General features: G+C 41.1%; 1 protein-coding gene across 1 annotated transcript in view; it reads right to left on the reverse strand.

Moving 5' to 3' along the window:
- Positions 1-4309: 4309 nt before the first annotated feature.
- The window catches only part of LOC121444361 (bone morphogenetic protein 15-like), a 36444-nt gene continuing 21823 nt past the window's right edge, over positions 4310-18930 (reverse strand). Inside the window, exon 3 of the mRNA XM_041646173.1 lies at positions 4310-4372. Within this exon, the coding sequence (XP_041502107.1) occupies positions 4354-4372 (19 nt within the window). The 3' untranslated portion in view covers positions 4310-4353. The remainder of the gene's footprint in view (positions 4373-18930) is intronic.

Below are 18930 nucleotides of genomic sequence, written 5' to 3' on the forward strand. Positions count from 1 at the left end.
ATTGTGATAGATATTGATCTATTTTTAATTCTTCTACATGTTGATAGCCAGTTATGCCAGCACCATTTGTTAAATATGCTTTCTTTTTTCCATTTGATATTTTCTGCTTCTTTGTCAAAAATAAGGTGTTCATAGGTGTGTGAATTAATATCCAGGTTTTTGATTTGGTTCCATTGGTCCTCCTGTCTGTTTTTATTCTAATATCAGGCTGTTTTCAGTACTATAGCTTTGTAATTGAGTTTGAAGTCAGGGATTGTGATGCCTCCAGAAGTTCTTTTATTGTACAGGATTGTTTGAGCTATCCTGGGTTTTTTTATTTTTCCATATGAAGTTGAGTACCGTTCTTTTGAGGTCTGTGAAAATTTTTGCTGGGATTTTGATGGGCATTGCATTGAATCTGTAGATTATTTTAGGTAAGACTGACACTTTTACTGTTCTACCTACCCAAGAGTATGGGAGATCTTTGCACTTTCTGGTGTCAAGAAAGGCTATCTTTTAGACATGACACAACTATTACAATCACGAACACCCAGCAACTGTAGTTTCATGCCCTGGCCTTCATAAGCCTGACCTTGTCAAGAAGTCATGGATAAAGAAGAAGTTCTGGGGGCAGACTCCTCCCTTGAAACTGTTGGCGACTGAAGGATAGTTGGTGAGTGCAAGTCATTGTCTTCAGTTGTGAACACATTGGTGAGCCCACCAGGCTCCAATGGACAGACCTACACCCATGGGCACATGGACTGTCTCATGTACTAAACTCAGTACGTCATAAAACAAAATAAAAGACAGCAACATAGGAAAAACCTTGTAGGGAAGAGTGGGAGTTGAGAGGAATGGGAGAGATAAGAAAGAATGGGTGATGAGGGTAATTAGAAAGCGTGCATGTGAAATTAACAAAGAACAAACTTAAATAATGAAAACATATTAATTCATAGGAAAACAAAACAGTACTGTGGGAGGCAAAGGTAGGAGGGTTTTCTGGCTAACCAGTGGAGCTGAATCAGTAAACTATGAGTCCAGTTAAAGACCCTGTTTCAAAAGGCAAAGTAACCCAGGCATGGGGGCACAGTGCTTTAATCTCAGCACTCAGGAGACAGAGGTAGGCAGATCTCTGTGAGTTCAAAGTCAGCCTTATCTATACAGGGAGTTCCAGGCCAGCAAGGGGTATATAAAGAGACCCTATCTCAAAACAACAAAGGTAAAAGGCAATTGATGGAAACTTCAGATGTGAACTTCTGGCCTAAATATACCTGGGAAGCACCACTCCTCCACACAAACACATAATAAAAAAGAAAATACATTATCTTCTGTGATAAGGAAGAACAAAGGATGTTTTATCTTTTATGAGGAAAAACACACACACACAAATCTGTTAAAACCAATCAGACTGAGTGGCTGGGGAGAGATATGGGCATGCCCACCACCCAGAGCAGTTTGCTCTGGGCAGGCAGAAAGAGGCATTGGGTGGTTGGGTACCATTATGATGAGAAACTACATGGTGGTGTATGGGAGGGAGAGAGATTCAGAGAGTGGTTGATGTCCTATAGAGAGATATGGATTTGAAGAACAGGCTGATATGGGAGGCCTGCTTGCCATTTGGGGACATGGTGTGTCCAGTCCTGAGCTGTGCCAAGGGATTCGTCTGCATTTCTGGGTTCACAATCCTACTACAGTGGCGATCTCTGTTGATGTCCGTGGTTCTATTACCACCAAAGGCCATGAGGTTGCCCAGAGTCTGGGCTGCCACATGTGGACACCACAGGATCCATCCTGATCTGAATGGCCCTGGCTTCTGCCCAGGGACATGAAGTCATCTGGGTTTTAGCTGTAGTTAGATGCCATGTCCGGGACTGTGGCACTGTGGCAGCCAGAGTCTGTGTTGATGTCCACTGTTTCTATTATCATGAGGGATCATGTGGATGCCTGGGGATTGGGCCTCCAACTGGGACCACCATGTTGAGGCCCTAGGGCCACCCTGTAGCTGAGTTGATACAGATCTGAGTACCCTGTGCTGTCACCTGGGGCCATGACTTTATCATGGTTTCAGGGTGCTTCTAAATATAATGTCTGGGTCCATGAACCTACAAAGAGCCAGGGCCTGTGATGATGTCCATGTCTTGTGTCACCACCAAGGACCAAATGGATACCCAGGTTCTGGGTCACCACTTGTGACCATTCTGGGGACTGAGGGACATGCAGCAGCTGGAACTGTGATAATCTGGGTGGCCAGCACTGCCAACAGTGACCATGGTGTCAACTGGACCGAGTTGATGCGGGGGTGGGGCATGTCTAGGTTCATGAGCCCTATGGCAGCCAGGGTCTGTGTCGATGTCAGGGGTTCCCGTTATCACTAAAGTTTATGCAGATGCTTGGTGTATGGGCTGACACCGGAGGCCGTGTTGGTGCCCAAGGGTCATGTGGCTGCCAGGATCATGCACATGGGGTGTCCTGTGATGACACCTGGAGCCATATTGATGCTCTGACCCAAATTGTAGCTAGAGGCCATTTCTGCGTCTCTGGCCCTGCTGCAGTCAGTCTATGTTGAGCTCTGTGGCTCCTGTTGCCATCATGGCCATGCTGCTGCTGGGCACATCTGGATCTGAGACGTCTGTGCTACCACCCAGGGCCACAGTGACATCTGGCCCCAGCTGCTGCCCATCACCACATCTGGGTCCATGGTCCTGCAGCAGCTGGGATCTATGTGGATGTCTATAGCTTGTGTTGTCACGGGGGCCCATGAAAACCATGTGTTTAAGTACAAGGGCCCTGCTGAGCTGGCTCCACCCTTCTCTGGCCTAGAGTTACCTGTTCCTGCCTCACAGGAGAGCTAACTCTGAACTTCTGCAGCCCTAGAAAAACAGACCCAGATGACCTAGCACGGGAAAGCTGGCCCCACACACTTCAGAAAGCTAACCTCACTCCTCGCCACCATCCTGGGAGAGCTGGCTCTGCCTCTCACCTGAGAGGAGTGGTCCCAGTAGCCTGGACTGACAAACTCCATATGCCATCCAGGCATATTTCAAGGACTTTGAGTTGGCACACCCTAACATCTACCCTATCTATGATCTGCTGGAGTGTTTGAACGGACTGGCCCTGCAGAACCATAGCCAGATGCAGGATCTCCATGACAACAACAGCAGGATATTGGGGAGGAATGGCGGTGGGAGTCCAGTATTGATGGTGTACCAAAGCCAGAGGCCTTGAACCTGACCACCAATGGATTACACAGTGAACATTTGCAAGTAAAACTGTTTGGACAAAAGGGTTTACTGTGTGATGCACAGCAGCTCCCAATGCCACTAAGATGAATGGAGAAATGGAATATATGGAGGAGCAGTGGTTTTCTTTTATTATTGTTATTGTTTGTTTTGCTCTTATTTTTATTCTTTTATATCTTTCCTTGGGGGAGGCACTACAAAAGTGAGGGGCAGGTATGGAGGGACTGGGAGAAGAGTGGGATTGGGTGCATGGTATGAAATTCCTAAAGAATCAATAAAATATTTTAAAAATGTGAGGAAGATTTTCTTCCTAATTTTTGTTCAGGTAATACTTGAAAGTATTTTACATTATTTTTAATAAAGCAAAATAATCTTAGGTGATAAATTCTAAATAGTAATTTGAATGGTATATAGATATGCAATACAGGCAAGAGAGATGGCTCAGTGGTTAAGAGCACTTGCTGCTCACAGAGGACCTGGGTTTAGTTCCTAGCACTCACATGGCAGCTCACAATTGTTCATAACTCAATTTCCCAAGGATCTGATGCCCCCTTCTGGTCTTTAAAGTCACTGGCACTCATGTGGCACATATATGTATGTGTGTGTGTGTAGACACATATATGTATATACAGGCAAACACTAATGTATTCTAAAATAATTCTAATTATAAATAAGTATCTTTATATATAATATATTATAATTATAAATAATTATAATAAGTTCTTAAAATGTAAATAGGGAATCACATTGTTTTTATATGTACCTAAAATTACATGTATATGGCTATACATAGATATGTATTTTAAATGAAGTTATGCCACTTGGTAAGATAACGCTCTCCAAAGAGTCATAAAATATCTAACAAAAACCCCAGAACCAGACATGCAAAACTTCCTTTTTAGTTATTGGTCAAGGTGTACAAGAGACTCCCAAAACAATATAAACTATTATTATCCTTTTTTGTGTCCCAGAATTTGAAGGTACAATCCCATTGCTAAAGTCATCACACAGTTTGAACACAGGACTTGGGAGAATCAGGCAGAAACTGACCTGGAAGTCTTCCATGAGGATGAGCTTTTAAACTATTGGAAGGTGCCTCACTCATAATCTGCCAACCAAGAGGAGCAATGAGCAGTCAAGCCCAGCTGGAAAGCCTGTGGACCACAACAAGGATTGAACTGGTGAGATTCACAATGGAGCAATAGTGTCACTTTTATCTTCAGTATTCATTCAACACAAGTGAACTCATGCCTGGTACTCATGGTTGGCTCAGACCAGAAAGGAGAACCTACTATCACTAGCTTCCTAAACTCATATAATTTCTGTTTTCTAAATGCTTATCCTCATACAGTGTAGCTCTTACCTCTCATCAAAAAGCTTCTTTTGTAACAAATAGAAACTATTATAGTGATCCACAACTGGTCAAAATACAGAGAATTCATGTCTGTGGGGATTCCAACCCCAATTAATACATCTATAATGAAAACCCTACATCTAGGCAGCAGGCAGCAGGCAGCAGGCAGGAGGCATGGTAGCTGGAGTAGCAAGCTGAGAGATCATACCTTGAACCACAAGCCTGAAGCAGAGAGAGCAAGCTGGAAATGGCACAAGTCTTTAAACTCTCAAAGCGATGCCTCATAAGCCTTTACAAATAGGACCACTAGCTGAGGTTCAAACATTTGAGCCTATAGGGGACACTCTCATCCAAACCATCACACTGCCACTATATTTTAGCATTTAAAGAAATATTTGCCATTTCAATAACTGATTGCTGAACTGGAGGAATGAAAAAGTGACATCAATGACCACACACAATCTAGAATATAATCTTGAATCATGTTCCTATGAATGGCAGCATGTCCAAGAATATAGTTGCAACACAAATTGGACTTGCTGAGTGACAACAAAAGGACACACTTTAACAACATGGTAATGTATCAGCAAGGAATAGTTTTAGCTGTACTGTTGTAAATGTCAGATGTTACTAATAGAAGAGATCGGTGCAGGGTATACACATCAGGGCCCACAGGACTCACAAGGTGAGTCCACTCCACCTTGACTAGGGAGGTCAGAGAGTTCGAGCTTGTTTGCTCTTTCAAAGTTGTTGACAACCGGTGGCTACAAAACAAGAGGTCCTGACCTAGAGTGGTTAGTTAGTATTTTGAGTAAGAGGTGTATCAGTTCCATCTTGACCAAAGGTCAGAGATGTTCTGTTTATTCTTTTTATCATATTGATAAAGTCTGTTGCCTCCCTCCTTCCCCTTTCAGAGCTGGGCATAAAAAAAAAATGTGGAAAATAAAAGGGTGGTTCACTATTCACTGAACATCCCTCCCCTCCCGATGCTGTTCTGTTTGTCTCTTATTTCCCTCTTATCTCTATTCCTTTTTGCTTAATAATTCTAATCCTCACGCTCCTACCCTAGAACGAGTGAATCCAATCGAGGCTGGTTCTCAACCCTGTGATATCTTTACACCCTTTCTATAAATTGAATTGGATTTATGCTGTTGTGATAAAATATCATAAGCAAGGCACCTTATAGAAGGAAGAGTTTATTTGTAGGCGAAGTCCATAGTTGAGGGGAAGAATTGGCCGCAGTCCACCAGAGCATGAAACTGAGCTAGCATATCTTCCGTTGCAAGCTTGAAGTGGAGTAAGCCTTTAACTCCCAAAGCCTGCCCACAGTGACATCTTCCTCCAGAAAGGTCTCACCCTATAAGCATGCCATAGCATCAGCCAGATATATCACCAACTGGAGGCCTCTCATTCTAACTACTACACTAATATTACATAAAATAAAACTATTGAAATTATCAAAGAAGAAAACCAAACAAGTGAAAAGTCAAAGAATTATTTTTTTATGTCAGATCTATATCAAAAAATACTAAAAGCACTTTAGGCCAGGATGACAAACACGAAGTAGTAAAATAGGATGTAAAGGGCAGTGGTGAAGGTAAGCAGATACCAAACATTGCACAGGACTGCCGATTGCAACTCTCTTCTCTATATGACTTCAAAGGCACTTGCTGCCCCCGTGGAGTGGTCCATGCTTGTAATGTCAACACTCGGGAGGATGAAGAGTCCAAGGTTGGTCTGGGCTACATAGTAAAACCATGTCTCTAAAAATCCTAATCAAATAAAAAGTTAAAAATAGAAGACAGTTGACCAGGCATGATAGCACATCCTTTTAATCTCAGCATTCTAGAGGCAGAGGCAGGAAAATCTCTATGAGTTCCAGAGACCATTCTAAAAAAAAAAAACTGACAATTCCTATGCAAGGCAAAGAATATAAACTTATTGATGTATTATAATGCATCAAGACATGATTTATATTACAAAAATTTAACAAAAGGATAAATTGGGGTACAGCTATATTGAAGCAATGAATGTTTTTGAATATTCTTGAAATTATGTTACTGCTAAAGAAGTTAGGTTAAGAAGTCAATTTTACTCTCATTGTCTCACTGTTAGAAGCCTCATTAAGAGACCAAGTTACACGATTGTCACCCACATGCAGAGGGCCTAGATAGACCCCATGCAGGCTCTCTGACTGTTGGTCAGCTGTCTCTATGGTTCTCCCATCACTATCCCTCTGACTCCTACAATCCCTCCTCCCTTTCTTCCGCAAGACTCTTGGAGCTCAGTGCAGTGCTTGTCTGTGAATCTCTGCCTTTCCTTTCATCAGTTGCTTGATAGGTTATCTCTGATGGCAATTAGGGAAGTCACCAATCTGCTTACAGTAGATGGCTGGTTCAGGCACCCTCTCCACTATTGCTAGGAATCTTAGTTGGGGGTCATCCTTGTGGGTTCCTAGGGGTTTTCCTGCAGCAGGTTTCTTCCTGACCTGGAAATGTCCCCCATAAAGGTGTCTCTTTTGTTACCCCCCCCCTCCATTCTGCTTCCAATATGCCTCTGGCACCCAGCCCACCCAACATGCTCCCTCTAGTTCCCATCCCTCCATCCCCTCCAATTCCAAACCCCAGTTTACCCAGGAGATCTTACTTCCCCTTCCCAGCGAAATCCATGCATACCTTGTTGGGCCCTCCCTGTTATCTAGCCTCACTTGTAGGTTGGTTGTAGTGATATTTTGTTTATGTTTTAACAAATAGTTTGCCTGAAGATCAGAGTACAGAGAACTAAGTCACTAGAGACCAGGGAATGGTGACACACACCTTTAATCCCAGAACTCGGGAGACAGAGGCAGAGGTTCCCTGTTAGTTCAAGGCTACCCTGGGCTAGACAAGATTGAATCTGTCTAAAAGAGAAACAGAGCTCACACAAATGTGATCCCAGCGCTAGGGAAGCAGAGAGAGAGAGATAAGGTAGAAATAGACAGAAATTCAGTGTCCTCTGAGGTTTGGTGGAGACAGTTACAGTCTGAGGATTGCCCCTGCAGTCAGAGGGCGAAGTCTGAGGAGACAATCTAAGCACAAGATCACCTCTTCGGTCTGAGCATTGGTAAAGGTAAAACGTCTCTCTAATGGCAAACTGCTCTGCTTCTCTGATCTTCATCATTAACCCCTATATCTGACTCTGGGCTTTTTCTTTATTAAGAAATAAAATTATTTCTTTAATAGAAACCAAGGAAATTGATAGATCGCAAAATAATTATGAACAGGGACCTATACAGCAGGTTCATAACAACCTATAGCATTGATTATATTATACCTTCTAGTGATCCTAGATTCAGCTGCTTTTTAAAATTCCATGAGTACAAAGGCTTGTCTTAGAAAGTCATGTGACGTTCTACTTAAATTTCTGTTTTAATTTCAGATTAACCTTTCAGGCACAGTAAATGTGATCAGTAAGCTTATGACAGCCTAAAATCCTTTTGGAACTAGAAAGCAACGTGTGTCATGATTGGATACACATGAGAAATGCAACTCCAGCTTCCCCAACTCCCTAGGCTTTTCTAGCCAGCCAGCAGGGAGTTTTCCTGAAGCTAGGCTACCCCCCAATCCACCCCGCCCCCAAACCCGCCTATTCACCTACAAGCTCCATGGAACCCTGAAACACAGCTTGCTCCAATACTGAGGGGAACCTAAGAGATGAGTGAACAGCCACATGATCATAGGACCTCCCCAGTGGGTCAAAACCCAGGGGCCCTTTCCCACCTTTCTCGGCTTTTCTAGCCTGCCAGCAGGGAGTTTTCCTGCAGCTAGGCTACCCCACAACCCACCCTGTGCCCAAACCTGCCTGTTCACCTGCGAGCTCAGTGGAACCCTTAAACACAGCTTGCTCCAGTACTGAGGGGACCTAAGAGGTGAGTCAACAGCCACACGGCCAGACAGCAGGATGCCCCACACTCTAGGACCTGTCCAGTGGGACAAAACCTAGGGAATCAACCTAACTCAGTATCCAGCAATACCACTCTTGGGAATATACCCAAAAGATACTCAGTCATACTACAAAAGCCTTTGTTCAACTATGTTCATAGCAGCATTATTTGTAATAGCCAGAACCTGGAAACAACCTAGATGCCCCTCAACTGAAGAATGAATAAAGAAAGTGTGGCACATTTACACATTAGAGTACTACTCAGCAGTAAAAAACAATGACATCTTGAATTTTGCATGAAAATGGATGGAATTAGTAAACTATCCTGAATGAGGTAACCCAGACCCAAAATGACGAGTATGGTATGTAGTCACTCTTAAGTGCATACTAGCCATACACAAAGGACATTGAGCCTATAGTTCATGATCCTAGAGAAGCTAAGTAATAAGGTGCACCCAAAGAAAAACATATATAGACCCACTTGGAAATTGGAAACAGACAAGATCACCTGACAAAAATGGGAGCATGGGGGTGGGGTGGGGTAGAAGTAAGGGGAGAAGGGGAAGAAGAGGAGAGAAGGGGGGGATTGAGGAGAACTTGAGGGAATGGGATAGTCGAGATGGAGGAAGGACAGATACGAGAACAAGGAAAGAGATATCTGGATTGAGAGAGCCATTATGGGGTTAGCAAGAAACCTGGCTCTAGAAAAATTCCTAGAAATCCACAAGAATGACCCCAGCTAAGACTCTATGTAATAGTGGAGAGGGTGCCTGAACTAGCCTTACCCTGTAGTCGGACTGATAATTATCTTAAATATCACCATAGAACCGTTGTCCAACAACAGATGGAAACAGAGGCAGAGACCCACATGGGAGCACTGAACTGAGCTCCTAAGGTCCAGTTGAAGAGTGGAAGGAGTGAGAATATGAGCAAAGAGGTCAAGACCATGAGGGGTTCATGTACTGAGACAATGTGCCTGAGCTAATGGGAACTCAACAACTCCAACTGGACTGGGAATGAACAAGCATAGGATCAAACTAGTCCCTCTGAATGTGGCTGACAGTTGGGACAGACTGAGGGGTCACTGACAGAGGCACTGGAATTTGTCTCTACTGCAAATACTGGCTTTTTGGGATCTTGTTTTCTTTGGATGTATAACTTGCTCAGCCTAGATATAGCAGGGAGGGCCATGGTCTTTCCACAAGACAAAATGCCTTACCCTCTCTGAGGATTAGAGGGGGTGGGGTGGGAGGGTGTGTGGAGGGAATGGGAGTAGGGCAGGGAGTGGGAATTTGGATTAGTGTTTTTTTTAAGTAATAATAAAAAAAAGATTGGCTATGTCTGCCTAAAAGTAAAATGTGTAATATTGGTTATAGATGTTTTCAGTTTAAAAAAATGAAACTCCACGATGTGCATGGTATGTTGTTTTTATTTTGTATATGTTGATAATTATTAGGCAGTTGAAGTAGGATGTTGGCTAGACAGCATAGCTCAGTGGCCTCCATCATGGGACTTCTGCTTATAGGCTCTTAATCCAGTCCAAAATATATAAACGAATCTTGGTTTCAGAAACTGGATAAATCAAGCTGTTGCAAAGAGTTTTGCTTGTATTTGACATCCATACACCAGCCCCACCAGCACGGATAGCATCTGGAAGTATTTAACATGGGAAATGGACAGCGTGGGACAGCCCCATGCAGTTTTCAAAGTCAGTACACCATCAGGTATGGTCAGTAGGCTGTGAAGTTTGAGTTCAAAGCACTTGCTGGCATTTGAAAATGCCCCACAGTGAATTTGCTTTCAGAAACAGAACAAAGCTTCCAGGAACAGTTTTGAAAAACAAATATCATTAATACACCCCCTCCAGTGTACACCTGCATTTCAAATTTTCTTCATTTTCACAAAATCAGTGTGCTCCATCCAATACTTATAAGCTTACACTCACAGTGCCCTAAGCCATTATTTTATTCTCAGTAGGGTGTTTTAGGCCTAGATGAGTTATATGTAGGAAAAACCATTTTCACAGGAAAAAATAATCTTCAACATAGTCACAAATACACATTTAGGAATTACTCATAAAAAGTATCACAGGTTTTCAATAGTTTACAAAAAAAAAAAATGTTTCCATCCCAGCCAGGAAAGCAGGTAGGTTAACTGTAGGTCTTTACCTTTCCCTCAGCTCCACCAAATCCAATCCCACAGTTTCACCCCCCAGCTCTGTAACAGACTAGCTGCCATGGCACCCCCTCCCTCCAATCCATCATCTAAAGTGGGTCACACAGATCTTCCTCTCCAAAGTTTCTTCCCACCACTCATCGTGTTAGCTCAGCCCCCAAATCCAGCAGGCATTCCCTGGGAACTGACCTGCTATTGGAGCCGGGGAAGAAACTAGGCTAAGGCTAAGTGCAGATCATGTCCCATCTCTCCTCTCCTCCACATCTAATTCCCCAGTCTCTTCCCCAGCTCTGTAGAGGAACAGTCATCCACTGTGTTCTCTCCATCTGCTTTGCCCCCTTTTTCCACAGATCAATCATATCTTCTTCAACCTTCCTCCCCACTTATCCTGATATTCCTAAAGCCCAGCTCCAGCAGGCATTCCCTGGGAACCCTCCAGCCAAGCCTGCCAGAGAAGCAAGTAGGCCAGTGAAGCAGGTACGTGAGCTTGAGATCTTCAGTCTCTCTCCTCTTCTCCAAATTCGATCCCTCAGTCTCATCCCCAGATCTGTAGCAGCCAACCTGTAGGGGCCTGTCTTCACATTGTGCCCTCATTTCAAAGGCACTAAACAGATCCTGGTGGAGCACCCCTTCTAGCCCACCATCATTTCTGTCTGCTCTTAATACCTAGAAATACTTTTTACCCCGAAATTGCAGTGGACATACCTGTCAGGATCCCAGAGGACTTTCCTCCCAGGCCACCCCACTCTCCTAAGAACCAGAGAGGGCAACAGAAATCAAGGAGCAAAACACTAAGACTAGACTAGATATCAGCACTGAGAATTGTAACCACCTCAAGCCCAGATGCCTAGACACTAATGTAAAAGCAGAGTCAATAACAGCCAGGACAATATGTCTCCATGAAAGAGCAACAACCCTACCACAGTAGGCCATGAGAAATTGAACATAGTTGAAAAACACAATAAAGGCATGGACTGGCCTTGTGGGAGACTAGTCTATTTGGATGCTCACCTTTCTAGACCTGAATGGAGCGGGGAGGTCCTTGGACTTCCCACAGCACAGGAAACCCTGACTGCTCTTAGGACTGGAGAGGGAGGGGGAAAGGGAGTGGGGGGAGTGGGAGAGAAATGGGAGGGGGGAGCTGGAAATTTTTAATAAATAAATAAATTTAAAAAACAAGATAAAGATACAATATCTTCATGGATGAGGTACTTTATGATTCAGGTATTTAAAGAAGAAATTTATTAAATTTAAATTAAAATTTAAATTAAAATTTAAATTAAAATTAAAGAAGAAATTTATTAAATTTATTAAAACACAAACTGTGGGAAACAATGAATAAAACCATTTAATACTTCAAAGTACAAATAGAATCAACAAAGAAAACCCAAACTGAAGGAAACCTGGAAATGAAAAATTGGGAACTCAAACAGAAACCGCAGAGGCAAGCTACACCAACAGAATACAAGAAGAGATGGAAGAGAGAATCTCAGGACTTGAAGATGCAACAGATGAAATAAATACCTCGGTCACAGAAATTTTAAATTTAAACAAACAAACAAACAAACAGACTCCTGACACAAAACATCCAGGAAATCTGAGACACTATGAAAATATCAAGTATAAGAATAATAAGGGGAAAAAGGATAACATTAATAGAGGAAGAGGAAGAAACCAGCTCAAAAGCCCAGATATATTTTCAACAAAATGACAGATAAAATTGTCCTCACTTCAAGGAAGAGAAGCCTATAAAGGTATAAGAAGTTTACAGAACACCAAATAGATTGGATCAGAAAAGAAATTTCTTTGGGAACATAATATTCAAAACACTAAATGTACAAAACACATAAAGAATATTAAATGCTGCAGGGGGAAAAGACCAAGTAACATATAAAGACCGATCTATTAGAACTATACCTGACATCTCAATGGAGACTCTAAAAGCCAGAAGGGCCTGGACAGATGTACTGCACACTCTAAAAGCTAACAAATGCCAGCCCAGACTACTATATTAAGAAAAACTTTCAAGCACAATAGATGGAGAAAATAATGCATTCTATGATTAAAACCAAATTTAAACAATATATCTTCAAATCCAGTCTTACAAAAGGCACTAGAAGGCAAACTCCAATCTAAAGAGCTTAACAACACCCAAGAAAATGCAGGAAATAATCTCAGGCCAGCAATGTCAAAATAAGGGAAACCACACACACACACACACACACACACACACACACACACACACACACACACACAAAACCACCACCACCACCATCACCATCACCACAACCACCACCAACAGCAATAAAAGGAATTAGTAGCCATTGGTGATTGATATCTCTCAATAACAAAGATATAAATTGTCCAATAAAAAATGAAGATTAAAAGAATGGATACAAAAAACAGGATTTAGTCTTCTGTTGCATCCAAGAAACAAACCTCAATATAAAGGCTAGAAATCACCTCAGGGTGAAACTATGAAATGAGATATTCCAAGCAAATCGACCTAAGAAGCAATCTGGTGTAGCCATTTTAATATCTGGAAAAAAATGTCTTCAAAACTAATCAGAAGAAATAGGGAAGGACACTACATATTCATTAAAGGATAATTACATCATGAGGATTTTTATAATATTACTAAATAATCAAATAAAACATTGCAATTCTTAACATCTATGCCTTAATCACAAGGGCACCTAAGTATATAAAAGAAACACTAGTACAGCTTAAATTATATATTGACCCTCACACACTGATAGTGGGAGACTTCAAAACCCCACTTTCACCAATAGACAGGTCATCTGGACAAAAAACCAAACAGAAATGCTGGAGCTAACTGATATTATAAAGAAAATGGACCTAGCATATATTTGCAAAACATTTCACCCAAACATAAAAGAATATGCCTTCTTCCAAGCACCTCCATAGAACTTTCTCTAAAATTCACACAAAGAAAAGCTCAACAGATACAAGAAAACTGAAATAATCCCCTGCAGTTTATCAGACCACGAAGGAATAAAACAGAATAACGACAACAGAAAGATTACAAACTCACGGAAACTGAACAAATCTCTACTGAATGAAAAATGAGTCAAGACAGAGATCGAGAAAGAAATTTAAAAAAAAAAAGAAAGAAAGAAATTAAAGACTTTTTACAATTGGATGAAAATGAATGCACAACATGCCCAAACTTGTGGGGCACAATGAGGGCGGTTCTACTAGGCAAGTTCATAGCCTTCATAGCACTATGCTCACACTAGTCTCCCTCACAGAAGCAACTTACAAGCACACCGGAAAGCTCAAGAAGAAGAGAAGTAATATTGAAAAGAAGTATATGACAAGAAATAATTCAACTCAGGGCTGAATTCAATAAAATAGAAACAAAGATATAACAAAAATATCAATGAAACAAAGAATTGTTTCTTTAAAAAAAATCTAACATTGACAAACCTTTATGCAAATTAGCTAAAAGGCAGATAGATAATATTGAAATTAACACAATTAAAGATGGAAAGGGGTTAGAACAGCAGATATTGAGGAAATCCAGATAATCATAAGGATATACTTTAAAAACCTGTATTTCACCAAACTGGTAAATCAAAAAGAAATAGATCAGATAAATAATTTGAACAGACATATAATCGATACTTAGTGAATAGTAGCAGCAATTAAAAGCCCCGAGCCAAAAAAAGCCCAGACCCTGTGGTTTTAGTGCAGAATTCTACCAGATTTTCAAAGAAGAGTTAACCATAATACTCAAATTATTCCACAAAATAGAAACAGAAGGGAACACTATTGCCAACTATGATTTCCAAGGCCACAGTTACCTTGATATCCAAAATCTAACAAAGAAAGAGAATTACAGACTCATTTTCCTTATGAGCATAGATGAAATTTTTTCAATAAAATACTTGCAAAAAGAATCTAAAAAACACAAAAACATGATTCAATATGATCAAGTAGGCTTCATCTCAGTTATGCAGGGATGGTTCAATATATGTACACCAATAAATATAATACACCATAAAAACAATCTAAAAGACAAAAAACATATGATCATCTCATTAGATGCAGAAAGGCCTTTGACAAAATCCAATGCCACTTCATGATAAAAGTCCTGGAGAGATTAGGAATACAGGAGACATGCCTCAACATAATAAAAGCAGTTTACAGTAACTTAAATGGAGAGAAACTCAAAGAAATTCCAATAAAATTGGGAATAAGGCAAGACTGTCCACTCTTCCATACCTAATCATTAAGTCTTTGAAGTTCTAGCTGGAGCAATAAGACAACTGAAGGAGACCAATAGCATAGAAATTGGTAAGGAAGAAGTGAAAGTATCTTTATTTGCAGATGATATGATAGTATATATAAGTGATTCCAAAAATTCTTAAGAGTAAGCCACATGTCCAGCCAACAGAAAATGAACTTGATGAAATCATTGGAGGTTTCTTATCTCACAATGTTGTCTCAGGATTTTTCTAAAATAATTACTTTTTTCTCTTTTTCTAACCATACAGATCCTTTGCATGTATACGATGGCTTCAAGTGTCACACTTTTATGGGATTTCTGAGTGTAAGAACGAATGGGTCTCTGTGTTTATATTTTTCTTGTGCATTTTCTTGGGCTCTTTTCCTTCTGTTTGCTTGGATTTTGTCCTATTCCAATGTGTTTGGTTTTTGTTTTATCTTATTATATCATATTGCATTGTTATCCCTTAGAAGAATTTGTTTTGTGATGAGAAACAGAAAAAGAGTGGATCCAAATGGTAGGGGAGGTGGAGAGGTACTGTGAAGTGTAGAAGGAAGGTGTGACGGCTATTCTTGGTTGTCAACTTGACCACATCTGGAATGAACTACAATCCAGAAACAGAGGGCATACTTGTGAGAGATTTTTTGCTTGGTTTGAAGTGGGGAACCCACTTCTAGTTGGTTGGGGTTAGGGGTTAGAGTAGGAACCTTTGAGGTAGCACCTTTGAAATAGGAAGATAAACACTGTTGATACGGATCTTGAAGGAAGACATATCTTTAATCTGGATCTTGAGGCAGAAGACACATCTTCAATCTGGGCCATATATTCTGCTGGAAGTCTACATAAGGACACAGGAGAAAGAAGCATTTGCTTTTTACCTACTTGTCATCACCTTGCTAACAATTCATTTCTTCACTGGCATCAGAGCCTAATTCCTCAGGATTCCAGCATCTACTGAAGACCAGCTGAGACTTTCAACCTTGTGGACTGAGAAACTCCTGGATTCTTTCACTTTTTTGTTCACAGTCAGCCATTGTTGGATTGCTGAACTGCAGCCTGTAAGTCATTCTAATAAATCCTTGGTGTGTGTGTGTGTGTGTGTGTGTGTGTGTGTGTGTGTGAGAGAGAGAGAGAGAGAGAGAGAGAGAGAGAGAGAGAGAGAGAGAGAGAGAGAAAGAGAGAGAGAGAGAGAGAGAGACAGAGAGAGAGAGACAGAGAGAGACAGAGAGAGAAATTCATTCTCTTAAGCAAGATACACTATATGACAAAAATAATCCATTTTCCAGAAACGAAAACAAAATGGGTTTGCATAATCTCCCAGCTCTTTTTCTCCCTGACCATTTATCCAAGTTAGAATCTTCGAGGAGCTAAGTCCCTTTCTGAGGCCACCTGAATTAATTGAACTGGCTTTTAAAGCTGTGTGCCAGGAGAAAGGTGAGGGAAATAATGCCATGTTATCAGATATCTGTTGAAAAGTGTAATTAATCAAGAAAGTGGAATATAATAATCAACAGGAGGAAGCACTCCTGTCAACAGGTCAAGAATTCAATCTGCCAGGCTGGCTCACACTTGCTGAAATTTATCCGTTCATAACTGGTAAGCTTAAGTAGGAACCATGAATTGAAAATAAAATTTACTTTGGGTCTTAAATTTAAAGCTTTAATTTATTTTGGGCCGATATCCATCACTGATGAGAGATAGGCCTCCAATCTCATCTTCCTGAATGCAATTAGTAAATCATCCAAGAGCTGTTCATTGGTACAATGTTATTTCTGGATCGAAAAAGTCAGTTTTGGTGTTTTATGATATAGCAGGTGATTGCCATTACCAAAAGAGAAGGGAAGACTTTGAGTAAGAAATGATAAAATTTTAAGGTGATTGCTTGCCAGTTTTCTTAAGTTAATCACTACCCAATGCACACATGAGTCAAACTATCACAGCATGCTTCAAAAATATGTACAAATATTATGTCAGTCAAAAAAGAAAAAAAGTACAGTTCACCTCTGGATCAGAAATTATGGCTTTAATTAGGAGCAAGTACTTGTGATCTCAACAATTCAGAAAGCTGAGGCAAGAGGACTGCTTAAGCCCAGTTTGAAGTCAGCCTGAGCAACATAGGGCCACACCTCCTAGAAAAAGAATATGAATGTGACATTAATACAAGGCCTTTCTTATGGGCATCTGCAGGTAATGTATAAAGTCTGGCCAGTACTGAGGACGGTTTTGTTTTCATAGTCTAGAACCCAAGAGAGGGATTTATACATGCAGTGGAGTCTGAGGAAGAATTTTGTTGGTTGAGCTTATGTCTTCATTCAGTTCTGCACAGTTCTTGGGCAAGTTGAAATACGTAACCTGCAACAGGAAATATCAACTTAAAGTGAGGCCCAGCTAATCGTCATTTGCGAATTACTAATTCCTAAGCAAACCAGGAGCTTCTCCTCAGTAGCAAAGTCAAGGTGTTGTAGAAGCGGAGAGGGGTGGCACACACGCAAGTGTCATGTAGGGATAGCTAAATGCTCTTGTCAGTTCATTTGACCTATCCAAAAATATCCATTTTAAGCCGGAAAATCATTAGCCTCTAAGGGTCAGATTCTGAGCGTGCATTAGCAAATTAAAAATTGCTTTTATAAGTCCAAAAGTAAATGTCATTCCAGAGATTGCTTCTCATCGCATGCTGTTCCCCTTTTATTAAAGAGCTCTAAGAGACAAGAGCCATAGCTTACATCTTCAGCTATGGAGACTTATTCTGCTAATAATACTTAGAGGCTTTAAACTCTAATATGTTCATCAGAGGCAGAAAATAAATATACTTCTCACTAGCAGAGTGTCTTCCTTTCCATGACTGAGGTGACCCCTCAGGAATTTACGCAACTGAGAGAATTTTATCGTATATCGTGTTGCAGACTGTTTGTGTCTACCTATTTCTCATCCCCCAAGAGGATAGCATTTCAAAGCAGTGCCTGTGGGAGGTAATCAGGTACAACGGGACCTTTAAAGGTAATGTCTCACCCCCATGATGCAATCACTGCCTTTATAGTAAGATGGAAAACAGCATGCCAGTTTTCTTCTAAGATGCAGTGTAGGAAGAGGCCAGAGTGCTCTACTATACAGTAGTGAGGGAACATCTTGCAAGTGGCTGTCCGTGAGGAAGGAACAAATTCTTCCAAGACACTGCATCTTAATCTTGACCTTCTAGCTTCCAAACTGTGAAAGAAAAACACTTGTCAAAGTACCACAAAATATTGGAGTTTGTGTTAGAGGCCTGAACTAAGACACACTTAAGTATAATACTAAATAATAGATGAAAAAGAAAAAAATAATTAACCCACTTTTCTTTTCATTGCAAACTACTAGCAGTAAATTCAGCTTGTACACAGCTACCACTACAATCCTTGGAGATTCTTCCTGCAATGGAAAGAGAGCAGGAGCTGCTTCAGCCTGGGGTCTGCTATCTAACCCACGTTCTGTCTGGCTTACCAAAAGCTTTGTCTTCCCATGTGACAGAGGAATGTCACATGCTAATAATTTTGACTTACCCAAATGCTAACCTATGGTGGGGATAATCAACTGTCCTTAGATTGAGTATGAGACCTATTCCATGAGGAGGGGGGCAACCCATGCCTGGTATAGTAAGCCTGACTAACCACCCAGATTTGGGGAGGTTGTAGGCTGAGACAGGGAACATATTACTGCTTATTAAACTGGTATACCATCTAACTGCCTTCTAAATACCTTTGCTTATATCCGTAGGCAAGGCTGCTCCCAGCCTTAATCAGAGAAACCTGTCTTTGCACTGAATGATGGTGAATGTAGAGAGTGCAGTTCAGAATGCAGAGAATAAGCAGTAGCTATGGTGCTAGTCCTAAACAAGACATTTGTGCCACCCTCTTGAAGGCTCTGCAAAAGTGCAGAAGAGGAAGTTGAATATAAAAGCAGGAGGATAGGGTGAAGGACTACAAAATGTCATTCTATTGCAATCATTAATCCAGAGCCACAGTAGTCACCTTTCC

The sequence above is a fragment of the Microtus oregoni genome, unplaced genomic scaffold, assembly GCF_018167655.1.
Source record: "Microtus oregoni isolate MIOR12 unplaced genomic scaffold, Mior012 000121F_002, whole genome shotgun sequence".
Lineage (NCBI taxonomy): Eukaryota > Metazoa > Chordata > Mammalia > Rodentia > Cricetidae > Microtus > Microtus oregoni.